The sequence below is a fragment of the Leptonychotes weddellii genome, chromosome 16, assembly GCF_054177405.1.
Source record: "Leptonychotes weddellii isolate Sample4059 chromosome 16, ASM5417740v2, whole genome shotgun sequence".
Classification (NCBI taxonomy): Eukaryota; Metazoa; Chordata; class Mammalia; order Carnivora; family Phocidae; genus Leptonychotes; species Leptonychotes weddellii.
The window spans coordinates 10,043,958-10,066,823 of NC_138384.1; the positions used below are offsets into that span (position 1 = coordinate 10,043,958).

A 22,866-nucleotide genomic window follows, 5' to 3' on the forward strand; every position below is an offset into this window, starting at 1 on the left:
CTTTTCCACACTTGGGAATAGATCTGTGACCAAACACTGGGTGACATGTAAGGCTTCAGCCAGCTTTGAATGGGGCTGAAGAAGAACAGGTTCTACAGTGGGTCTAGACAGCAGATAAGTAGTCAGGCCCCTTGGACCATACAACCCTACAGACCCTATGTGGTATCACTGTATGATATGCTGTAGAGATGTCATTGGCCATTGACAACAGGAACATCACACTGCAGAAATTCAAGGTTTGGGAGCAATGCCATGTCATCTGCAGCAGAGAAATATACAACTCTCTTAAAAAAAAAAAAATCTCCTGGGATGCCTGGGTGGCTCAGTTGGTTAAGCCTCTGCCTTCGGCTCAGCTCATGATCCCAGGGTCCTGGGATCGAGTCCCGCATCAGGCTCCTTGCTCAGCGGGGAGCCTGCTTCTCCCTCCGCCTGCCGCTCCCCCTGCTTGTGCTCTCTTTCTCTCTGACAAATAAATAAATAAATAAATAAAATCTTTAAAAAATAAATAAATAAAAATAAAATCTCCTGACACGCTACTGAACCCTGCTACAGAGGAAGTACCTCACTAACTGTGGGCAAATTTGCCTATAATGAGCTGGGTTCTCTCAGACCCACCAAGTCACAAGTCATCTGGGCTCAGCTGAAAGCCAACACAAATGGGAAACGGTACATGTGGGATCAAGCATGAGCAGGCACAAACAAGCTACACAAGCCATCGGGCCAGATCCTTACATCATCCACTACTCTTCTCCAGCACAGTTCCCGCAGCTTACACTTAGAGTTGCACGAATGACCCCCTATTACCAGCTGCCAGAGAAGGGAAAAGTATGAACCTGGTGCACAGATGGCTTGATTGAGAACGTGAGCGCAAGCTGAAATGGAAGGTAACACCAGTCACTAGAGTTGTAATCAGAGGGCCACAGAAAGATGGTGGTGAGGAGAAACCCTCCAAAGGAGCAGAACTTCTGGATGATGCCATGGTCATCCAGTTTGTGTGAAAGAAAGGGCTCAAGGTTATAATATATATGGACTTATGGGCAGTAATTTGGCCAGTTTGTCAGGGTCCTAGGAGATTTGGAAGATCAGAGACAAGAAGGTCTGAAATAGAAGCAGATGGATGTACCTATGGGGTAGGCACAAAATGTAAAGATCTTTGGCCACCAGAAAGCATATGCGCCATGAGACAATCACTGAACAGCCAAGTAGACAGAATGACTTAAGCAGTTGGTATCAACCAACCTCAATCACTGGTCACTGCTAGGTCAATGGATACATGAACAGAGTAGCTGTGGAGGCAGGAACGGAAGCATGAGCTCCTCAGGACTGATATAACATCACTCCTGAACGTTCAAATGCTCAGCCACAGAGACCAGTGTCCATTCCCCAGAATGGTTCCCCTCTATAAAAGCACCAATTTTCTGGCAAGTTGACTACATCAGATCTTTTCTATCCTGAAAGGACTAGACGTTACTTTTGATTGGAATCATTACTTATTTCAGATACGAGTTGTCTTTATCACCTCTAAGGTATCAGCCAACACCACCTTTTGAGGATCTACAGAGACCTTCTGAGGGTATGATATAGAAGGACCAGCAGATCTCACGGAAATGTGCTCACTCCCATAGATCCTTTCCTGTAACGTGGATCTTTGGCTGATGCAATGTTTTGTGGGCGGCTATGTCAGGGGTAACTGTCCCTGACTGGTGATAAGAGAGAGTCACTGTCACACTTCAGGGACAAGGAGGAATATGTTTGGCAAGTAGATACTCCTTTGACCAATTTTAATGGTAAATGCAAAAGAGCAGCAGCTATAGCTCGAGAGGTCGTAGGAGACAAGGGTTCAAACTCTCTGCAGGGCTGTCAGCTGGAGTGATTGGAGTCCTGCATGGGCAGCGGAGGAGGGAGAGAATGAGTACCAGCTGCAGCCAAGAGATCTCCTGCAGGGGCAGGGTCTGTGGTCTGTTCCATCCTCCTTCCTCGTGTATGTTTCCCAGGAAGTGAGGCTCACCAGCAGGGTGAACCCTCAGGGATGCTGAGCTGGGCCACCCAGATCCCTGTTGCAGGACTGAAGGATTTATTTCCCCCAGACACTGAGCAGTTTTTGTCCTCCTCCTTTAGGAGCTGCTGAAGCTGAAGAGAGCTGTTTGTCCAAGTTCATGCCCACTTCACCGGGCAGTCAACACTCAATGCCTGGTTGATACAAGAGTGTAAATACCCAGCCCCCTCACTTCCACTCAGGACATCTTTAAGGGGCCCTAGGAGCAGGATTGGCTGCACCCTTGGATGACTGCCCCGCAGCCCAGCTTCTCCATCAGCCCCATCCTGCCTTGTCCCCTCTGCCCCCCACAGATGTTGTTCCGGACAGTACCCCTGATAAATGTCCTTCATGATAACTGCTATTTCTGAGTTTACCTCCCAGGGAACCCAGTCTGCTATAGCATGTGATTAAAAAATGGAGACAGCTCCCAAGAGGCAGCTAAAGGAGCCGAAGGTGACCAGGAGGGGATATGGCAACAGAGAACTGTTTTTCCTTGCAAGATTTCTTATGCTGGTTTCATTTTTTAAATATATTCATGTATTTTTTAACAAAAATTTAAATATGTTATAAATAGGGAAAAGAGGGGCGCCTGGGTGGTTCAGTCGTTAAGCGTCTGCCTTCGGCTCAGGTCATGATCCCAGGGTCCTGAGATCGAGCCCCGCATCGGGCTCCCTTCTCGGCGGGAAGCCTGCTTCTCCCTCTGCCCACTCCCCCTGCTTGTGTTCCCTCTCTCGCTATCTCTCTCTGTGTGTCAAAAGATAAATAAAATCTTTATAAATAAATAAATAAATAAATAAATAAGTAGGGAAAAGAAGGGAAAAATGACTGCACTGGCGAAGCCATTATAATCGTGGGTCAGATCGTTTTCCATTCCATTTATTTTCATTTGCAAATCTTCAAAACCGTCCCCCAGGGAAGCTACTGCCACACCAAAAGTCCAACTCTTTTACTAAATTATATGCAAACTATTTCATATTCTCTTTCTCATTTTGTATTCCTTCTTGTACACATGCATGTGCTCACTCGCCCATGTCCCCAACACACAGACAGTGGGCTTCTATTCTCTTTCTTCCCTGTTACCACTCTCCATCACCCAAAACTTTGGGAAAATAAAAGAACTGCCAGGACATCCTGAAGGTTTCTGGTAGATTCATCATGTAGTTGACACAGGACTGGAAAGTCAATCAACTGAACATAGGTTGATATGAGTTGGGTCTATGTCATCTGTTTCTTCATTATAAGGAAAATATTTGGTGACTCAATCTGTCAGATCTAACTCATATTATGTATTTCACAAAGACCACATAAAAATGCTCCAGTTATAATTATCTCTCCTGGAGTCCAGGGCCATCAACTTAATACACATTTTTTAAAGAAAACCAAATCTGACCTATCAGATAAAGGTTTATGTTCATTTTAAAGGATACCGGAAAGATTAGAACTATAGGTCATTCTTGTCAAAAAGGACACCAAGTTCCTTCCAATTTTCTACACCACTAGTTAACTGTCAAAACTCGAGGTCTTGGAAGTACCAAGATCAGCAACATGTGGAGTAAAAAGGAAATTCTAGTCCCCAGCTTCACCATTTTCGCATTGCTACATATCCCTTTGGGGACATCACCTCATTTATCTGCATCCTAGACATTTCATTGGTAAAACTGAGCGGTCTGCACTATAGATATTATTATATAACAACATATCAGTGCTCTCCAGGTGCATGATGGACATTGTTCCAAGATTCCGTTATACAGGAAGAACAATACCAACTAATGAAAGATGATTTTGTGAAAATTTTATAAAAGGAAACCTCATGGAGAATAGAGTGGGGGAGGGCAACAGGGGGAGCCCTGAAGTCCTATCACTCAACTGCAGACCCAACAGGAAAAGACCACCTCGCACTGGAAACTACTTTACTACCCCGGCAGAGAGAAGGGCTTTCCTCCTCCCCTACCCGGCAACAGCCCAGCCAATGAAAAGCCACTCCACAGCATCCTCCCCACCCCTTTGTTCAGCCAACTTGCCTACAATTTTGCCGTAGGCTCTTGTCCCAGATTACATTTCTCTGCTCTCCCTGAATAAACCCACTTTTGCTGGTAAAATAACTGAGAGTTTTATTTTTTACCGATAACACTTTTAAATAATTGGCTTCTGTTTGGTTGGCTGTCTGTTGCTTTTCCTTGTTTACCTTGCTGTCTAAAGAATTTATTAAATGTGTTTCAAAGAGTGACACTTAGGAAAGGATTTTTTAAAAAATGAAGCTATTTCTTACAGTGGACAAGGGCCATTTCAGTGACACAGCTTCCACAAAATGAAGATGCCATTTCCCACAGATGACCCCCATTTCATAGAGCCAAGTCTTCAGTGCCACATTAACTCCACTCTATTTGCATACTGTACATCTGAATTTAATGAGATTTGGAAAGTTAGTCATCTCAAAAAGAGAATGTTAATTATATATTGTTTTCATTTGAAATCACAGATAAGAATTTTTTAAACTTTTATATTATAGAAGGGTACGCTATATTCCTCCATATAATCCTGTGTATCAATATAGTGCTCACTGGCCAAGCTCTCTCTGCAGAAGTAGAAGGGTATCACCAATTTAAAAATACAAAACATTTCAACAAACAATTGCTGACAAAATATTTTCTCTGGCAAAACTTTAAATGTTGTTTAACTGCCTTTACTTGTTATAATCAATAAACATATTTCTAATTTTTTTCTGTCACTTTTGCGTCCACTTAAAAGGAAAATGCATGACAAATGCAGTTTTTGTTAATAATTCATAATAATCACGGGATGTACCAAAAGGCTTAAAAAACACAGACCACCAGTAAAGAAGGTGAACATCTACACATCTTTTTACTGTTTTAAGAAAATGAAAATCCAGTATAATTCCCTCATTTTAAACTTTTATACAACATCTCTTAAAATATATTCTGCATTTTACTTCAAAAAATGCATTTTATTAAGAAAAAAAGAAGGAATAGATTACAAATCAGGACATGAAAATCATGACATATGATGAATCAATGCGTTTTGATGCCATAATGCTGCAGTTTCTAGCAGTGCGGACCACACAGAACCATGAGGCTTCACCATCTATAAACCTGTCTACATCCCCAAGCAGGTTAATGCGGCTACTAAATCACATGAACACTTGCAACAGATTCAGAGCCGTTATTATGCTTGTATTCAGCTTTGCATCAAATAAAAACTACCATTTCTGTGTTCAATCCTTCAAGTCTTTCAATTAAAAAAAAAAAAGTACGCCATTTATCAACATAGATCCTTCATAAGCTACTATGTTAATTCATATCCTAAGATTTAGTCAGGCATTTACAGAAACAGTAAAATGGTTATAGAGCTATGGGAAAGACAGGCAGCTTTTGTAAGGAGGTTAAGAAGGAAAATATGATGCTTAATTTATGTATTTCCAAATTGTTCTGGTGTGAACAAATGAAGGAATCCAATTTTTCCTTGCCAGGCACCTGGAATGTGTGAGCATAAATAGCAAAGTGCCTTTATTATATAATTGGCTTATGAAATTTCAAGATAACTACATGCACGCATCTTATTTGCTTTGCCTCAAAATTCATTATTGTAACAAGTTTCCTAAGGTTACTGATAATTCTCTGATCTCTTGGTATGTATACACACCCTAATCAGAATGTACTAGTTAGTAGGTTATATTGATTTCTGGTACTTTTTAAGAAATTACCCCATCACCATAAATGAGACATGACAGAATGGCAGACTTCGCACAGATCAGATAATATGCCATCACCCCTTAGAGTGAGCATCCTTTAACTACTCCACTGGCTTTGGTGAAAGGGGGCATGACTGCAGTTTCTATTTCAAAAAGCCTATCCTGGAGGTCAGTGCATGGAAAAATGTATGCCTGAAGGGGTATATGTTTTAGAATGGGGAACGGAGCTCTCTACCTCAAATTGTCCCTTTTTCTTTTTAATGCATCAGGAATGTGCTCCGTGGAATATAGTCAAGGGAGATCAAAGAAAATTTGGTGACAAGCTTTAGAAAAACAGAAGTACAAACCTGAAAAAAACCCAAAACTGGCATAAGGCTCAGGGAAAGTATTCTCAAAAGTATGTTTCATATGAGACATTACAGTTGTAAATAAAAATAATTTTTTTGGCATTGTTAAGAATTGTGTTCTTCATATCAACAAGCCTGGTAGTTGCAAACACTTCACATTCTTTGGGAAATTGGCATTTATCCAGCGTCTTCCCTACTGCCACCACTGAACACGGATAGCAGATGATGAGAAATTTAAAAGGTAGGACACCACACACTGACAACCAATGCACTGAGTCTTGTCACATATGGATTTTACATTCAGAGCTAAAGTCTGACACTCAAAACCCAATGCGTTCAAAATCATTAAGAAGAGTCCAATAGAAAAAGAGCAATACGATCAAAGCAACGACAACAAAACATCTTTTGAGACTACTGATAAATTGTATTGAATGTAATACAGAGAAAGGCAAAGGGTTGATATACTTTTGGCCACTGAAGATGCAAACACCAGCCAAACAGGATCTGAGAAGCATTTCCAGGTCTATGAATAACACTGGAGGGACACTAAAGCAAACACAGAGCATGTTCTCAAAAAAAGCAAGTTATTATCATCCAATTTTGATTTTTTCCCTCTAACAAAAGGGATGTATCACCTGGTTGAGAGACCAGGGCTACAGTTTTCACGTTCAAAAACCGTAGTCATCAAGCCAGTCAAACTTCCATTTTAGATCCTATCAGAACAGCTGGAAATTAAGAGCAATACCGAATTCCTTGTTCTCTAGAACGACTGCTACGGGAAATACGTCACCGGATGAGGCCTCCCGCAGCCATCTCGAGTCTGGATATGGCAAGATGGCAGTGCTGAAAATCCATTGCCTGTACATTCAGTGTAAGAGCCTTTTCTTGTCCATCGAGAGCCCCTGGCTATTAAAACAGACTGCCGGAATCGCAAGTTAAATCACAGCCGCCAATCAGAAGAAGTACTCTTTCTGATTTTCATTGACTGCACTTTGTACATTAAGCTCACTTTTCAAAACAGCCTCAGCACTGTCTACGTTCTCTGACCTTTTTGCCTCGTTTCTTTTGTATAACCTTTTCTGCTGATAAATGCGAACGGCTACAGCAGCGATGCACAGCAAGATAAAGACCACAACAGCTATCAAACCTAGCGAGAGAGGAGAAAAAGAACGTAAAATCAGAATTTGTGTCGAAATGGAAGCCCTGCGGACTTCATGGTTTAGTAAGTCATAAGAAACTTATTTTCCACATAAATCGAGCATCTGGTATCTATAAATTAAAAAAATATCCAAACCTCAAGTATTTCTGGATCAGGTGGTATCATAATATATGGAGTTTGTTTCTGAGTTCTATCAGCCTGGTGGGTTCGCCTCCATTTACTCTACACGCATATCATACTGGATTTATTCAGTGCGTTTCCATTTATTTTTTTTTAAATTTTTAGTGCATTTTACATTAAACACAAGATGTTACCAACACATCTCTAAGACCATGTGATCATTGCATATTAATACACAAATTTTAATTACTTTAAAATTATAGATAGTAGTAAGATGGTAAAGTGATTAAATGTGTCTTTGTACTTAAATACTTAAACGCTGTAATTCAGTTGATTCGCAATAGTTTGTTCTACTGCTGAATAGGAGGGACAGGATATATGCATCTGAATAATCCTGACTAGTGAAATATATTCATATGGATAATATAGATTATTTAGCTTATTTCTATATGAGGAATACTGATATTCTGAAACATTGTAAATGTTGTAAAGGTTGTAAATAAAAGATTTAAATACCACAACTGTTAACTATGCCCATATATGGGCATCAACCTTGGCATTACATTGGGCCAGAAGTTCTTCGAAGTGTGATCTGTGAGTCCCTTTTGGGTCCCAGGACACTTTGAGGAGGTCCACGGGGTCAAAGCTATTTTCATAATAATTCTAAGATGCCTTTTCCATTGTGTTGACATACCCACTGCTAATGTAAAACAAGGTTGGGTAAAATTCCTGGTACCTTAGCATGAATTAAGGCAAGGCTACCGAACTGTAACAGTGGTCACTGAATTCATTATTACACTGCCAGGCAACCCCGGAAAAAAAGAAAAAAGCTAGCTTCACTTAAGAGTGTCCTCGATGAAGCACTAAAAATTACTTATTTTATGAAATCTTGACCTTTGGCTACATGCCTTTTTAACATTTTGGGCGATGAAATGGAAAGTACTTGGGGTGTATCTCCAAGTACAGTGGGTGTCCCAGGAAAAGCGTTTGTGTTAAAAGCTGACTTGTGAGCTCAACTTTTGGCTTCATGGAACACCATTTTTATTTGAAAGAATGATTGATAAACCATGGTTGTTTTGACTTGGATATTCGACAGATACTTTCTCTGAAATGAGTGAAGTAAGTCCGTCACTTCAAGAAAAAGTAACTGACAATATATGTTACCAGTGATAAAAGTCAAGCTTTCAAATGAAAAATAGAATTTGGAAAACTACTGCCTGTCACCATGAGTTTGAGAGTTTCCTAATACTTAGACTTTTCTGATGAAAACAGTGGAGGTATTAACTGATGTAGTTGTTTTTAGACAAAAATAGGTACAGTGAAAACAACAACGTGGATCACCTGTCATATTGTAAAGCTAGGATTCTTCCTTCCAGTTTCAATTAGGTGCATATAACTCTAACAGAGTCCACCAAGCCAACACACTGAATTGTTATCACCAGAAACTGTGATTTCTCACCAATCACAGTTGATTCCTGAGCATATGATTTAATGGGCGGATTCACTACAGCAAATCATAATACTGCCAATGGCCGAGCCGATTTTTGGCTGGGTCAAACTTACCTGAGAAGGACAGCAATTCTTTGCTCATAAATCTAATATAAACGTGGCAACCAAATTCTGCACTTGAAATCTAAAAAATTCACTACATATCCATTATTAGTTATATTAGTAAGTAATAATTTTATTCAGAGTATCTAATTGTTGTTATATATTTTGCCTCTCAGCAGTTGAGTTGCTATAAATATTTCTATTGTCTGGCATCTTGTTATAGGCCTCTTGTATCAAGAGAGACATTCTGAATAATTTCAATGTGAAAAACTGATGAAGTCTATTATAGAGAGCAGGCGACAGCAATTATAAAATAAACATCAACATTACAGTGGCCCAGACGAGATACCCAGACAGTCATAATCGTGAATGGACTCTGGAACTAGTTTGTTCCATGTATGTGATTTATCTCCTTTAATTTGGGGGAAGGTATTATGTCAGGATTTGTCATGTCCAAGGAAACCCTGATCTAACCTGTTAAACAAACAAAAAAAACAACACACTAAATAAAATACCACCAAGCACTGTGCTCCATGACACTGCCATCTGAGGCCCTGTCTGACTGTGTTTTTATGAAGATACTGTGCAGCTTTCTCTCTGTCTAAATCTCACCATCCTTATCTGCATAGCCTGGCCAGAAATTCTCTATAATATCTGGGTCACCAGTTTTAAATGTCTTATAAACAATTTTCCCATCTTACATTATTCAGTGTTTGTAAGTGAAGACAAAGATCATCTACAATGTAGAACATAGGGCGATTAGCCAATTTGAAGAAATTTTAAATGGATTAATTATGGCTACACAGTGGGTGCTATTTACGAGTAACTAGACAACGGGTGAAAAATTATATTACGATGCTACCAGATGGAGAAACGCCCCAGAGGATGATATTCTGTGATTTAGCAGATAAATCGCATGTGGTCCCAGACAAGGCCTTCGGAGCTTAAACGGCCATGCCCAGCTGCTTTGCCTCTGACGCTCAGTCTCTGCAATGCCCAAAAGCAGACGCCACTGGATTCCTAGACCCTCAATCCCTGGGCTGCAAATTTTCCACCCTTTGTCTGTGCTCTGCGTTTGAGCCAAGCGAGATTCCACAGGTGACTCATAACTTGTTCCCGTTCCAGAGTAACATAGAATGACTTATCAACACACCCCTTCTTTAGTCTGTAAATCTTCCCAATGATCTCTGCCCAAAGCAACAGTATTCTAAAGATTAAATATTTCGTTCTAACATTGGCTTGACTGTCCAGTCACTCTCTACGTATATCTATCTTTGTGTCTTTATCTCCCTATATCTATACTAGTTAAATGTATAAACGAAGCACCATTATGAGACTGCGACAATCTGCTTGACAAGGAATCCTAGTTTAAAATGTGAAGCACATTAAATGCTAGAGCTTTAAATGAGGTTTTACCATATAATGTATTAATAATAATATATTCATGTATTTCTTTTAGACATGCAGTTATTCAGCTATTAACTACTGTTCTAGCAGGTCTTACCGTTGTTTATTTTTTGCTTGTTATATGACTAAATGGGAATTTTATCTTGGGTATCTTTAATTTATACACCATTAGTTTGCTAAAAGAAAAATACCTGAAATAGCAATGGGGATGTTAATATCCTCACAAAGATTTGACTAGTACTACTGTCTCAGTAAAATCCCAACTTCTTAAAGGAAGTTGATGTCTGGATGAGTAAAGGTACAAAAAATAGAACAAATGGATCAGGTATAAAGCCCACAAAAACTGCCCAAGTAAAAGAATAATCACATTATCTGGCAATGTAATAAAATAACTGTTTACTTTTTATGTCCTTATCCTACGCAGACTGCGGAGAAAAGGTGAGCCACTAAGCATTTCCATTATCTTATTAATAACCTTCTTAAGACCACTGATCAGGAAGAAGATGGTATTTTTGGGGGGTTGGTTTTAAATAAATTATGTCTCAGAGAATATGCTGTTTCATTGCTAGGAAGATATACTTAAATTTTTTTGTGTTAATTCTGCAATTTAAAAATGACTATGAATCACTTTTATTCCATTAGCCTATTATTTGACAAAAATGCAACTAAAAATGTAATATTCATTGATGTGAGCACCTAAACCATGGAAATATCCATTTTATTGAGCATGACCACAACATAAAATGTAAGTTTTTCCTGCTTTTTACTTAAACTCTTGCAGAAGCAGTATAACAAAGTCCAAGAAGCCAACAAAAATCGTACTGCTTCCTCAAGTATATTCAGATTTCCCTAGGGATTGTAGAAGGCCACTTTCAAGCTAAATGATAACTCATTTTTACACAGTTTAGCAACTATTCCTTGAGTGTGGTGCCTTGGTGAAATTATCCATTATTTATACTGAAACTCGTCAAGGAATTCAGGAACTCAAGAAGACTCTAGAAGGCAATCCAGTATAAATAATAAACCACTCCCGTTGACCTCAGGCCTCAGTGCCTAACCCTGGGGATGTATGTGAATTCTTCATGGTTTCTCTGATGCTCAATATTTGCCACTCCTAGTAATGACAAGTACCAAAGAAGAGCCCATCCATGCTTTCTGTTACCTCCAATCACTGCAGAGTCACTTCTGATTGCATTAGCGAGGGGTTCTCTGTCATCTCTTGTTCCCGAATGATCTGCAGGGAAAGAATAAAAAAGGGGGGGAGGGAGTGATATAGCCAATCAAAAAGAAGAAATTTTGAAAAAAAAAAAAAGTCTTAAAACATTTTAAACCAGAGCAGAATTATGGAGGTCAATGTGGGATCCCTGTCGCCAACTTTTTTGAAGCTCAGCAGTGTCAACTGCAGGGGCCCACATGAATAAGGCACTGAGAATCTAGAGAAGAAATGGGAAAGAGAATTGGACGTCAACCAACAAAGCCAATTTTGAGAAGCCACCTCGAGGACCCGCTGCCTCAGCAGCATCGGAGGACTCAATGCCCAGGGGATCAGTGTGTTCGTTACCGCGTAAAGGAGGGGCCACACACCACCTGCAAACGAGTGTGTCCTTTCTCTTGATGTGGCATCAGTACCACTCTGGGCCACACAGCTGGACTCTGTCACGTGTCCCGAGACGGTGATGGGGGCCAGGTGGCTGGGCTGCAGCGCGGCCTTCAGAGGAGCCACGTGGCTGAGCTGCACGGCAGAGAGACAGCCCAGGAAGCCCTGTGCGCCCGCCAGCGCCGTCTCCTGGTCTGTATCACTGTGTTCTGTGAACCCAAAGAAACACCGAAATGTTAACAATCGTGCAAGAGCAAACAGGGAAGGCTACAGATGGAATGTCCCCAGTCTGGTAATACAACAGCAAATATATATACAGTAGACTAAATTCCCCTTTGTCGGTCTTTATTCAAAGAGTCGGATCCAGCAAGTCTCTCCGTGACTACTGGTGAGCCTCTCCAGGTTAATGAAGGCAGGTTTTTAAGGATGGCTAATTTAATACCATGGGGTGAACTCTGGAAGTGATTGAAGCCTCCCTAAGAACGGGCCAGGTTTGGAACTGATGAGGGTTCGTGAGATGGTAAACTGAAACACAGATGATTAACATGATTTGTGATAGGGCTTGGAGTAAGAGATTCAAGTGCTTCCCGATTTGGAAATGGATTCAGCTCAGCTTGTGAGACGTAAGTCATGAAAAGCACAAAAGCTAGAGGGAAAATTGAGCTTCTGGAGTTCCCTTATCTATTGCCCAACCGGCCGATGGTCGGGCCAACAGCTTTCTGGTACTCTGCAACCCCATCCAAACATGCAGGGGGATGATGTTGAGATGTGGTGGAGGCTACACGCCAAAGAGTCGCCCTAATGACTCATGCACAGCAGTGAAAACGTTCATACCTCACAGCCTTTTCTCCCTCGTTCTCTGCCACCTGTCACTCAGACAGACACGTGCGCACCCCCGTCCCCTCTAGATAGAAAAACCCTCCCCCACATCAATGGGAGTTTAGTTTATCTGCAACTATTGTGGCACAGAGATTGGCTTGAATGCCAGAATATTAATTTATGGTTTTACGGTGAAGAATACATTTACATTTTATGCTTGGCGAGGCTCAAATTGAAATAAGGGGAATTACCTGTAGAGTTTTAAAGTTCAAATGTTATCAGACTACAATGCATCCAATCCACCCAATGTGACCAGAAAATAGCACTCCTCTCTCCTGCACTGCATATACAGGGACACAGACACGGTTTGCACTTTTGTCTCTTTTTGAAAAAAAAAAAAAAGGATAATAGGTATTAAGTATTTATTGGGTACTTATAACGCGCTCGGCACTGTTCTCAGGGATTTGCATGCTCGTGTTTGCAGCTCCCAGGAGCCGGGAGGGTCTGACGTCCGTGGTACAGGTGGAACACATGGGGTCAGAACTGCAGTGACTGCCTGAGGCTGAGGAGCTGTGGGCATTCTGTGCGGGACTCGGGCTGTTGGGCTCCAAACCACAAGACTCCGCTATTTATGAACCGCTCTCTGATTGACATGTTGTTTTCTTTCCTCTGTTCGTATCTTCTGCAGTGCCTCTTATTTATTTTGTTATTATTTTTTTGGCTTGAGAGCAGCTAGTCTTGAAGTGACTCTGGACAACTCAGCTCTGATTGAGCCAGTCTTGTTATATTAAGAATTCTGAAGAACGCCGTTTTGTTCCATTACCATTCACACTTTATACCTAATGATGAAAATGCTGATTAAATGCTGAGTATCATGAACGTCATCCTCCAATCTGAAAATCAGCGCAATTACATTACTCTCCTGCTGTGGGGGATAGAGATACGGTACTCAGGCTCAGGCATTCTGCCTCAGAAGGCCATGTTCCGACCACCAGGCCACCCTGCCTCACTGCACAAAGATGGGCTTCCTGGACCTATAGGTGACCCTCAACCTCCAGCATTATGCTGTTACATAGAAGCCATTCCGTCCATGTATAGAAAGCAAAAACGAACTTAGTCCCAACACACAGCATTCGCTCACTTGAATGGATATACATTCAAACATATTTATGTTCAGAAAGACAGCATTCTTGCTTTGAAGTTTTTTTACTTTAATAAGAAAGGAAAAGAAAATATACATTAATAGCAGCATAACCAGGACAGTGCTTTTCACATTTATTTTAAAATGTTAAAATCTTGATAACAATTTCTATAGACTTTTTAAAAAATCTTATCTTTTGAACCAAAAAAAAAAAATTGTAAATAGATAAGATTCGCTTCTCTGGTACAAATCTGATAGGAGATGAATTTTATTTTATTATTTTTTTAAAGATTTGTTTATTTGAGAGAGAGAAAGAGCTAGCAGGGTAAGGGGCAGAGGGAGAGAACATCCAAGCAGATTCCCACTGAGCATGAAGCCCAACGATGCGGGGCTTGATCTCACGACCCATGAGATCAGGACCTGAGCCGAAACGAAGAGTTGGATGCTTAACTCACTGAGCCACCCAGGCGCCCCGAGATGAATTTTAAAAACTACACCTTCAAGTCCAAAACATTTTACGTATTACAAATTACTGTATAAAAGACTTTAAATTCTAAAACTTAAAGGGGGCAGTTAATCAATTAATATTTGTTTTAAGAGCTACTGTTATAGGAAACAAATTCCCTGTACATCAGGCATCTCACATTCTAGTAGCAGAGACAGAAAACAGACATAGAGACAGGAACTAGTGAAAATTTTGAAGAGTGGTAATGTTCTGAAGAAATGACTTAGAAAGTGTGATGGGGTGTGTCTGGAACAGAAATTTATCTTGATGGATTAGGTGAGTTTTGTGTGTCTATTTTAAGGTTGACTCTTCATAGTCCTGTTCCCTTAGTAGTCTGTAGATACTATTCCAGCAACTTCTCGCTCTATTACTTCTTTCTCAAATTTTGTGAGATTCCCTGTGATTCAGGAATTTTGCATAGAATATGGTGGGCCCTTTTCATCTGGAGACACAAGTTTTTTCTTTATCCTGGAAAATTTCATACATTGTGCACACAACTATTGCTTCACCTTCATATTTTTGTAAAGATTTATTTATTTATTTATTTATTTTTTTAAAGATTTTATTTATTTATTTGACAGAGAGACACAGCGAGAGAGGGAACACAAGCAAGGGGAGTGGGAGAGGGAGAAGCAGGCTCCCCGCAGAGCAGGGAGCCCGATGCGGGACTCGATCCCAGGACCCTGGGATCATGACCTGAGCCGAAGGCAGTCGCTTAACCAACTGAGCCACCCAGGCGCCCTGTAAAGATTTATTTTACAGAGAATGAGAGAGAGAGAGAACGAGCGGGAGGGGTTGAGGTGGGGGGGAGAATCCTCAGGCAGGCTCCCCACTGAGCACGGAGCCTGATGCAGGGCTCAATCTCACAACCCCGAGATCATGACCTGAGCTGAAACCAAGAGTTGGGCGCTTAACCGACTGAGCCACCAGGGGTCCCTTTCACCTCTAACTTTTTTATCCTCTTGGTCTGCTGATTATTCACACGGGGTCTCCTCTGCATATTCTTTAAGCTATTTTACTTTTCCCACCTGATTTTTATATTTTAGGACTTAATTTTGTGTGAGTCAAGTGCTTCATTCACTTGATCTTCTACGTGATGAATTCAAGTTTCAACAAAGATCACTCTTTCCTACTACTGACATTTTTGGTCTGGAACAATCATACTATTTAGTTCCTCAAGGTCTTTTGGTTGCTTTGCTAAAAGCAAGTGCTCTTACTAAGTTTCAACAGGATGGTATCTGTTTCCCTGAAGAGGCTTACTGTGATAGGGAATGATTCTGGTGGCTTCGTTTCTTCCCCCTTTTTATTGTTAAATCTTCTTGTTTTTGGTCATTGAATCTTCTTAAGAATGGAGTTGTTTTTCTCTTGTGCTGGGTGCTTTTCAGTCACTGATTTCCTTAGGTGGCAGACAATGTAGCTGCCCCACACCAGTGAGAGTGTAGGCCAAGCACTCACGTAACCTCCAGACCGAGAGGACTCAAACTTCAGGTCATCCGCAGCAAAATTCAGGAACTCCTCGAGTTTCAGGTTGCTCCCTTCTTTGGCAAAGAGGGGAAATGGGCACAGTGACGTTTTCAATGCCGACCTCTCCCCATGGGCTCCAGAGATCTAGGCAAGCTAAGTATTTCTAAATGGAGGGGAGGGATCTATGCAATTTAGGGTCTGCCCCCCAAGACTTTCCTAGGCTGGCCGCTGAGTCTCTTCCAACCAGAGGGCAAGGAGGCCCCCAATACTTTTCTCACTGGCAACCTCCAGGCTCCCCCCTGCCTGCTGGGCTGGACCAACAACTCCTATTTTCAGGAGAGTCATTGGGTGGGAATTAGAATTAGGAGGGAAAGTACAGCACAGGGTTTTGCACCCACCTCCCCAGAAAGGAGTCCAAACAAAACAAACAGCTATACTATGTTGTTCATAAGCAAAGCTGGCCTTAGAAATACATAGCATTAGATATCTTGCTGGACATTGACAACTGTGCTAATAGCCAATGAGCAAAAATAGCTATCTTTCCTATTATCTAACTCCTGAAATGCCAACACCATCTAAAGATTAGAACAGGTAGGGTGGAGGAACTGAAGACCAATGTCTCCTGCTTGACACAAATCCTGAGACTCAATCATGTTTTGGATGTTTCTGGTTATAAACATCCTTAACTGACTCAAGATTTTTGGATAATCTTGCCTATTAAAAAATTAGCCCCAACTGTATTTTCCAACAAAGGGAATGACTTCTGCTTTGTTAAAGAAGAAACCTTTTAACAGAAGGCCTGCCAGAAAAATAGAGTACCAAGGAATTAAAATTCGTACAAAGTGCCTTTCTATACCTGGAAAGAGGACTGTTTCTGGAAAAGGCATGAAGTAAATGGAAGAACAATCAAAAGGAGGGCTTCATGGAATTTCTTGTAGCTCTCATTGACAAACAAACAGAAAAACTCAGAAAACAAAACCAAATAGGTTGACCATACCTAGGAAGAGGGACCTTGTTTAAAAAGAATCTTAGTATCTTTAACCCATAAAGATAAGGATAAGAAGGCTTGCCAGAACATGGGGCAATAAATCAGAGGGGGAGCAGGGCTAAGACCCAGCAGAGCATCTTTGTCATTATATGCAATTACGACCAGGATTCAATAAACAAGAGTTAGTGGAAAAGTAAAATGGGAAAGCAGTCAGCAAATACTACGTGGATAAGGAAGCAGCTTTTCATAAAAGGTATTTATTTGCCAACCAAACCTATGGCTCTGAGATATAACCTTGAAAATCTGATTAATACAGAAGCTATTTATAGTTAGATATTTCCGGGCGACCTGTACTTTTCTTTTGCTTTCAATTAACCTGTCTTAAGTGTCACAAGACATTTACAAAATCACAGGGTCCCTTAAATAATCTAATCAAACTATCTTACGTACACCCTTGGCTTTGAAGCAGGTTTTACATAAACTAGCACTGAGATTGACGTTTGTTCCTACAGCTCTTCTAAGAGATGGGTAGATACACTCTTTCCTCTGACCACACACTTTATTTACATCTGGCCTAAATCTCCACTGCAGAAATCTGAGCTACTTCCTGGCTCTGCAGCCTCAGAAGAGATCAGTGATCTCTATAGGTCATTGCCTCTAAATATACCAAAGCTACTGCTCAGCGCAGACTGAGTGAAAAACATCTTCAGGCTTTTAGGAAACTCTTCTAACATAAAAACAATCCATAAACAGAACTCAGAACTTCATTTTACAATGAGTTTTGGATGTAAAAATGAACGTAATGCAGCCTATTAATTACGGAGGAATGTGAGCCAAGTCCGTCTGATGCAGCCTGGCTCTTCCCACACCGCGAGGGACCAACGGATTGCTGCTTGTCAGGGTCCCTGCACCATAACAGATCTGACATAAAGAAGTAATTGATAGTAACGTTAAACTTCACTCAGCCTTTGAACAGTGACTTTGCAGTCATTCTACAATGGGTTAAATTATATCGTTCAAGAGGTGAGCACATTTTTCTGTGAAAGGTTTGATGCAATCTCAAGATTTTGTAATGGTCTTCACTGAGTTTCTTTTTTCATGTGTGGCATTGTGACCCAACAAAACCTTAATGAGTTAGCAAAGCAACTTCATACCTGCATAGTTCCTTTGACCAATTACACCTTAGAGAGATCTCTTCTTACATAATGTTCAAGTTAATAGTTCTCTTAGAGGAGCTGCTGAGAAATCATTCACTTCGGCATCAGTACTTCATACATGTGAACAACACGCTTGACAGAGAAATGACATCAGACTGCCTGCCTTTTCAGAAGGAAGACTGGAAAAAAAACTGCTTCCTCTCTGTCTTCAAGTACTCATTTTTACAAAGGAAACGGACCACAGGAACAAATTTTTAACTCCAATCACCATTAACAAGCATTAGTAGCAGTTATCGAGCAAGGAGGGTAATTTTTAGGCAATAATATCAAATTGTACTAAGATGACATGGAAACCAGCTCTAACCCTCTATTATACTTAAAAGACAACACTAGCAGAATTCACATTTAACTGCTCTTCCTCTCACGGACCAGTCCCGCGGCTCATCACTAGGCTGGCCTGCCAGCATCTCTTTGCTTTGTGCCGAAAGCTCCTGTATGCACTCTCCTGCCAACCTCATTCTCTCTTCTCTTCCATCAATTCCTGCTCTTTAATAAAGTCACTCACACAATAGAGTAAGCCCCTGATAATGGCTTTATTTTTTACTTATTCCTAGTGCAGGTACATTTTAAAGCATGTCAGTAATTAAAGAAATAAACAATTGCCTTCTCTTTTTTATTTTAGAAATTTTTCTAGTTTTATCATGGTACAAAGGTGTCTAGATTTGGCAGCTGATAAATATATAATTTGGGATGCGTGACTTTTGCTTTTATCATTCGGTATTTTTTCTGAAGTGTAAACAGAGCTCTGTTTTATTACGTTTGACCGCCAAATGAAAGCAATGAGAGTGATATCGTTGTCAAAGGCACACTCGTCCTTCCTACCTGGAGCACAACCTCATGATTTTATGAGCCTCTGACAAAATCCCAATGTCTACCATACCATGTGCTCTATAATTAAAATCAGATAACACGTTTCAGCAACTAGAGTGTTCTTTGGGTTTGGGACGTGACACTTTGATCTATGCTCTTGTATCATGATGAGGACAGAGGTGTCTTTAAGCTTCTAGGTATGGCCAGTTCATGTTGCTAGTTCTCTGGAAACAATTAGAGCCTCCACAAGGATGAAGCCACTCTATGCACCAGAGATAGTCTATGACATTTTAATTGTTAAAATATTCAAAAATCCACTTGATGAAGAAAAAAAATTCATTAGATTTCTTACTGCTTATTCTAAGCTGTACTTCTCTTTTAAAATAACCATTCTCTTAAGTGTCATTTCACAATATATTTACACAATCAGGACTTAGGTCATCTGATTTCTCCTCACCTCTAGGCACTGAAGTGAGTTTTACATAAAGGATTCCTGACACACTGGAAATTATTCCCCAAGCCCTTCAGTGGAGACCAGTTGTCCTTTCCTTGCTGACTACAGACATTATTTACATCTGGCCTAATCTCCACTGCAGTGATCTGAGCTACCTCCTGGCTCTGTGTCCTCAGAAGAGAGGAATAATCACTGTTCTTTAAAAAGATTTTATCTATTCATTTGGATGCGGGGCTCCATCCCAGGACGCTGGGATCATGACCTGAGCCGGAAGCAGACGCTTTACCGACTGAGTCACCCAGGCGCCCCAGGAATAATCACTATTGATCAAGACCTCTAATATGCAAAAGCTACTACTCAGAGTAAGTGAAAATAATCACCCAGTTTTTACTAAAATCAAAAATCTATTATAACATATGAAAGTATCTAGATACAGAATTCAGAGCTTAATCTTACAGTGAGATATGAATATGAAGAGCAGATTTAATGTACTCTTGATCGTAGGAGGATCTGAACTAAGCTGCTTGGCTAAAACCACAGCTCACAACTACTAATGATTATTACTGTCAAAGTTATTGAGTACTTAAATGTAATAGGGAGTTAGAGATGGTTTCCATGTTGTCATAATAGAGTTTGATATTACTACAAAAGTTCACCTTCCTTTTGAGTATCAGCTAGTAATGTTTGTTCACAGTGACAATAATCTAAAATCATCTCCATAGTTCTTACTAAATTTAAGAAATGAGTAATGGAGAAAGCTGAAAGAGGGAAAATATGTCCTTCTTTCTGGGTTTCCATCTAAAATGGCAGTGAATGGTCATATCCTTCAGCGTTTGGTTGAAAAGGCAGACAAATTACAACTCCAAAAAAATGACTGATGAATGTTCATATTCTGCTCCCTTAAAAGAAATATTCTGAAATCATAAAATGATACAAATATTTTACTCATTTTTATTTGGAGGGTAATTTGGAACTATTTTATTTAATGCGACATAGGCACATTATACTCAATTGGATACATAGGAACACTGTGTAGGACGATGATGTGTATGCCCACTAACATAAGCTCTGTGAGGACAGATGCAACGTCCATCTTGCTGGACAGCATTCTCTGTGTACACAACAGGTGATCACAAAGTATGTGCCTAATGAATCTAAGCCCAAAGGGCTTCCAAATAGGAAAAACAGATTTGATAAGCGCGGGGCCATGACAATGTGCCTCGCAGACCTCCAACTAGAGGACAGTAATTGACCAACAGCCCCAGCTGCCAGGCTCTGAAACCTATCTTTATCCTTGGGCCAAGGCCATGCTTCCTGTGGGTGGCTCCCAGCGGTGGCTGAAGACAGCAGAGAATTCCTAAGGCGGGCTCATTCTTGGGAAACAGGAGATTCTTCTGATGGCTGGCTGACTCAAGGGCTCCCCAAAGACTGCTCAACCCTTCTGAGATTGCACAGACTTCCAAGATACTTCTAACTTTTCCTTTCTCTCTCTCTCCCCTTCATTTGGAAGCAGAGTTGCATGGTCATCTGATGGCTCTGCAACTCCTGGCCAGTTCCCTCCCCACTTTCTTTTTTATAAGTGTTCCCTGAATAAAATCTTCACATGGTTAATTTTGTCTTGGCGACTGCTTTTTGGAGGACCCAGCCTAACCTAATAAGAAACTCCAAGATTTTGACTCTGAAAAAAAAACTGAGGGTTCTAGAGGGGAGGGAGGTGGGAGGATGGGTTAGCCTGGTGGTGGGTATTGAGGAGGGCACGTTCTGCATGGAGCACTGGGTGCTATGCACAAACAATGAATCATGGAACACTACATCAAAAACTAATGATGTAATGTATGGTGATTAACGTAACAATAAAAAATTTTTTAAAAAAGGAAACTCCAAGATTGAACAATTCTCTGGAAAAGTAATAGCTCCATTTTAGCATCTATTTTACTATAAACTAATATACTATATTAAAGTATAATAATATACTACATGTTTAATTGTAAATTCATATACCACACCAAATTTGACCATAAATTACTACTCTCCTTTGAATTACAAATGACTTGAATAGAGCATTAGCCCTTGGTCCTGGGTCAAGATCCTAACCTTAGATACACGCCATATAAGTTCTTACCTATACTTTTAGGAGAATGAGTTGATTCAGACTATAAAGTTCATTGCTGAATCTGGACTTTAATCTTATTTTTCAGTATGAGTGACATGCATTTTAATAATATGCTATTCTTAAATAAAAACATTAACATCTTTAATTCCCTACTAATCTCCCTCCTCATTGACAAAAAGGGAAACAAATATTTATATAATGAATGTTACTATTCTACTGTTTGATTAATACAATCCTCCTAATAGAATGCAGATAAGTTTCCCATTCGTTTTATAATATATTTAACATATTTCTACTCACAAAAGGTATTTTCATGAGTAACTGTGGCATTAAATTTGAAGATTTTATTTCTTCAAAAATATGATTGTATTAACATTATGCATGACTGTTAAAATTTTCTATCTTGTATTTTACATTTTTATGTAATGCCTCATTTCAGACCCTGCTAGACTGAGAACTCTTGAGATCAGGATTTGTTATATTTATTTGATTTTTTTTATTACTATAGTTGAATTTACATAATTTACATGATGGAACTCACTTGGAATTTTTCAGTTAAGCTTCCAAATATCTAAGAAATACTTTGCACCTGTCCACTCTAGCATACTGAGAGAACATTGCAATTCATATTTCCCCTGTTTGCTTGGAGAATGAGAGCACACAATTTTGATGCTCATCATAGTCTTAGAAAACCTAGAAATATTTATAAATTTAACTATTAACCTTCTCAAGAACCAGTATTTTGATCATTCACCAATGGGTTTAATCAAACATTCTCCGGATCCTGAGATTATGTTCAGGGAATGTAAGGAATGATTAGTCAAGGTACAAATAGCTGAAGAGTCAAAAAATAAAAGATTACATTTACTATCCGAGGCGAAATATTCCAGGTTAGTGTCAAATAACAAACAAGAGATGAACACCACACTATAAGGGTCCCCCACCAAAATCATGTGAAATATCACTCCTCTTTATAATTTACTTATAACTAAAAAGAAAACCCATTCAAAACATAGTGCACCTTATTCCACTTAGTCCTTGTTGGCAAGTATAAAAAATGTACGTAGGGGCAGAGAAAGATGGCGGAGGAGTAGAAGACCTGGATTTCGTCTCCTCTCAGGAATTCAGCTGGATAGGGATCAAACCGTTCTGAACACCTACAAACTCAACAGGAGATGGAAGAAAAGAAGAGCAACAACTCTCTTATCAGAAAAGCGACCACTTTCTGCAAGGTAGGACGTGCGGAGAAGTGAATCCGAGGCGATATTCGGGAGGATAGACGGCGGGGGAGGGGCCTCCGTCCGCCGCTTCTGGCAAGTGATAGAACCACGGAGCACAAAATTGGAACTTTTAGAAGTCTACTCCACCGAGGGACGTCACTCCGGTGGCTAAACGGGGGGTGGAACCCTCCGGGACAGTGTGGTCTC

General features: G+C 40.2%; 1 protein-coding gene across 2 annotated transcripts in view; it reads right to left on the reverse strand.

The window, feature by feature from the left end:
• Nucleotides 1-6,205: 6,205 nt before the first annotated feature.
• The window catches only part of CNTNAP4 (contactin associated protein family member 4), a 178,087-nt gene continuing 161,426 nt past the window's right edge, over nt 6,206-22,866 (reverse strand). Inside the window, exons 20-22 of one of the 2 annotated variants that reach the window (XM_081806346.1) lie at nt 11,919-12,137; nt 11,494-11,565; nt 6,206-7,241 (exon numbers count right to left, since the gene is read on the reverse strand). In XM_081806346.1, coding sequence (XP_081662472.1) covers nt 7,048-7,241; nt 11,494-11,565; nt 11,919-12,137 — 485 coding nt within the window. In that variant the 3' untranslated portion in view covers nt 6,206-7,047. Of the gene's footprint in view, nt 7,242-11,493; nt 11,566-11,915; nt 12,138-22,866 lie in introns of both variants that reach the window. The other variant, XM_081806345.1, reaches the window with a different exon arrangement.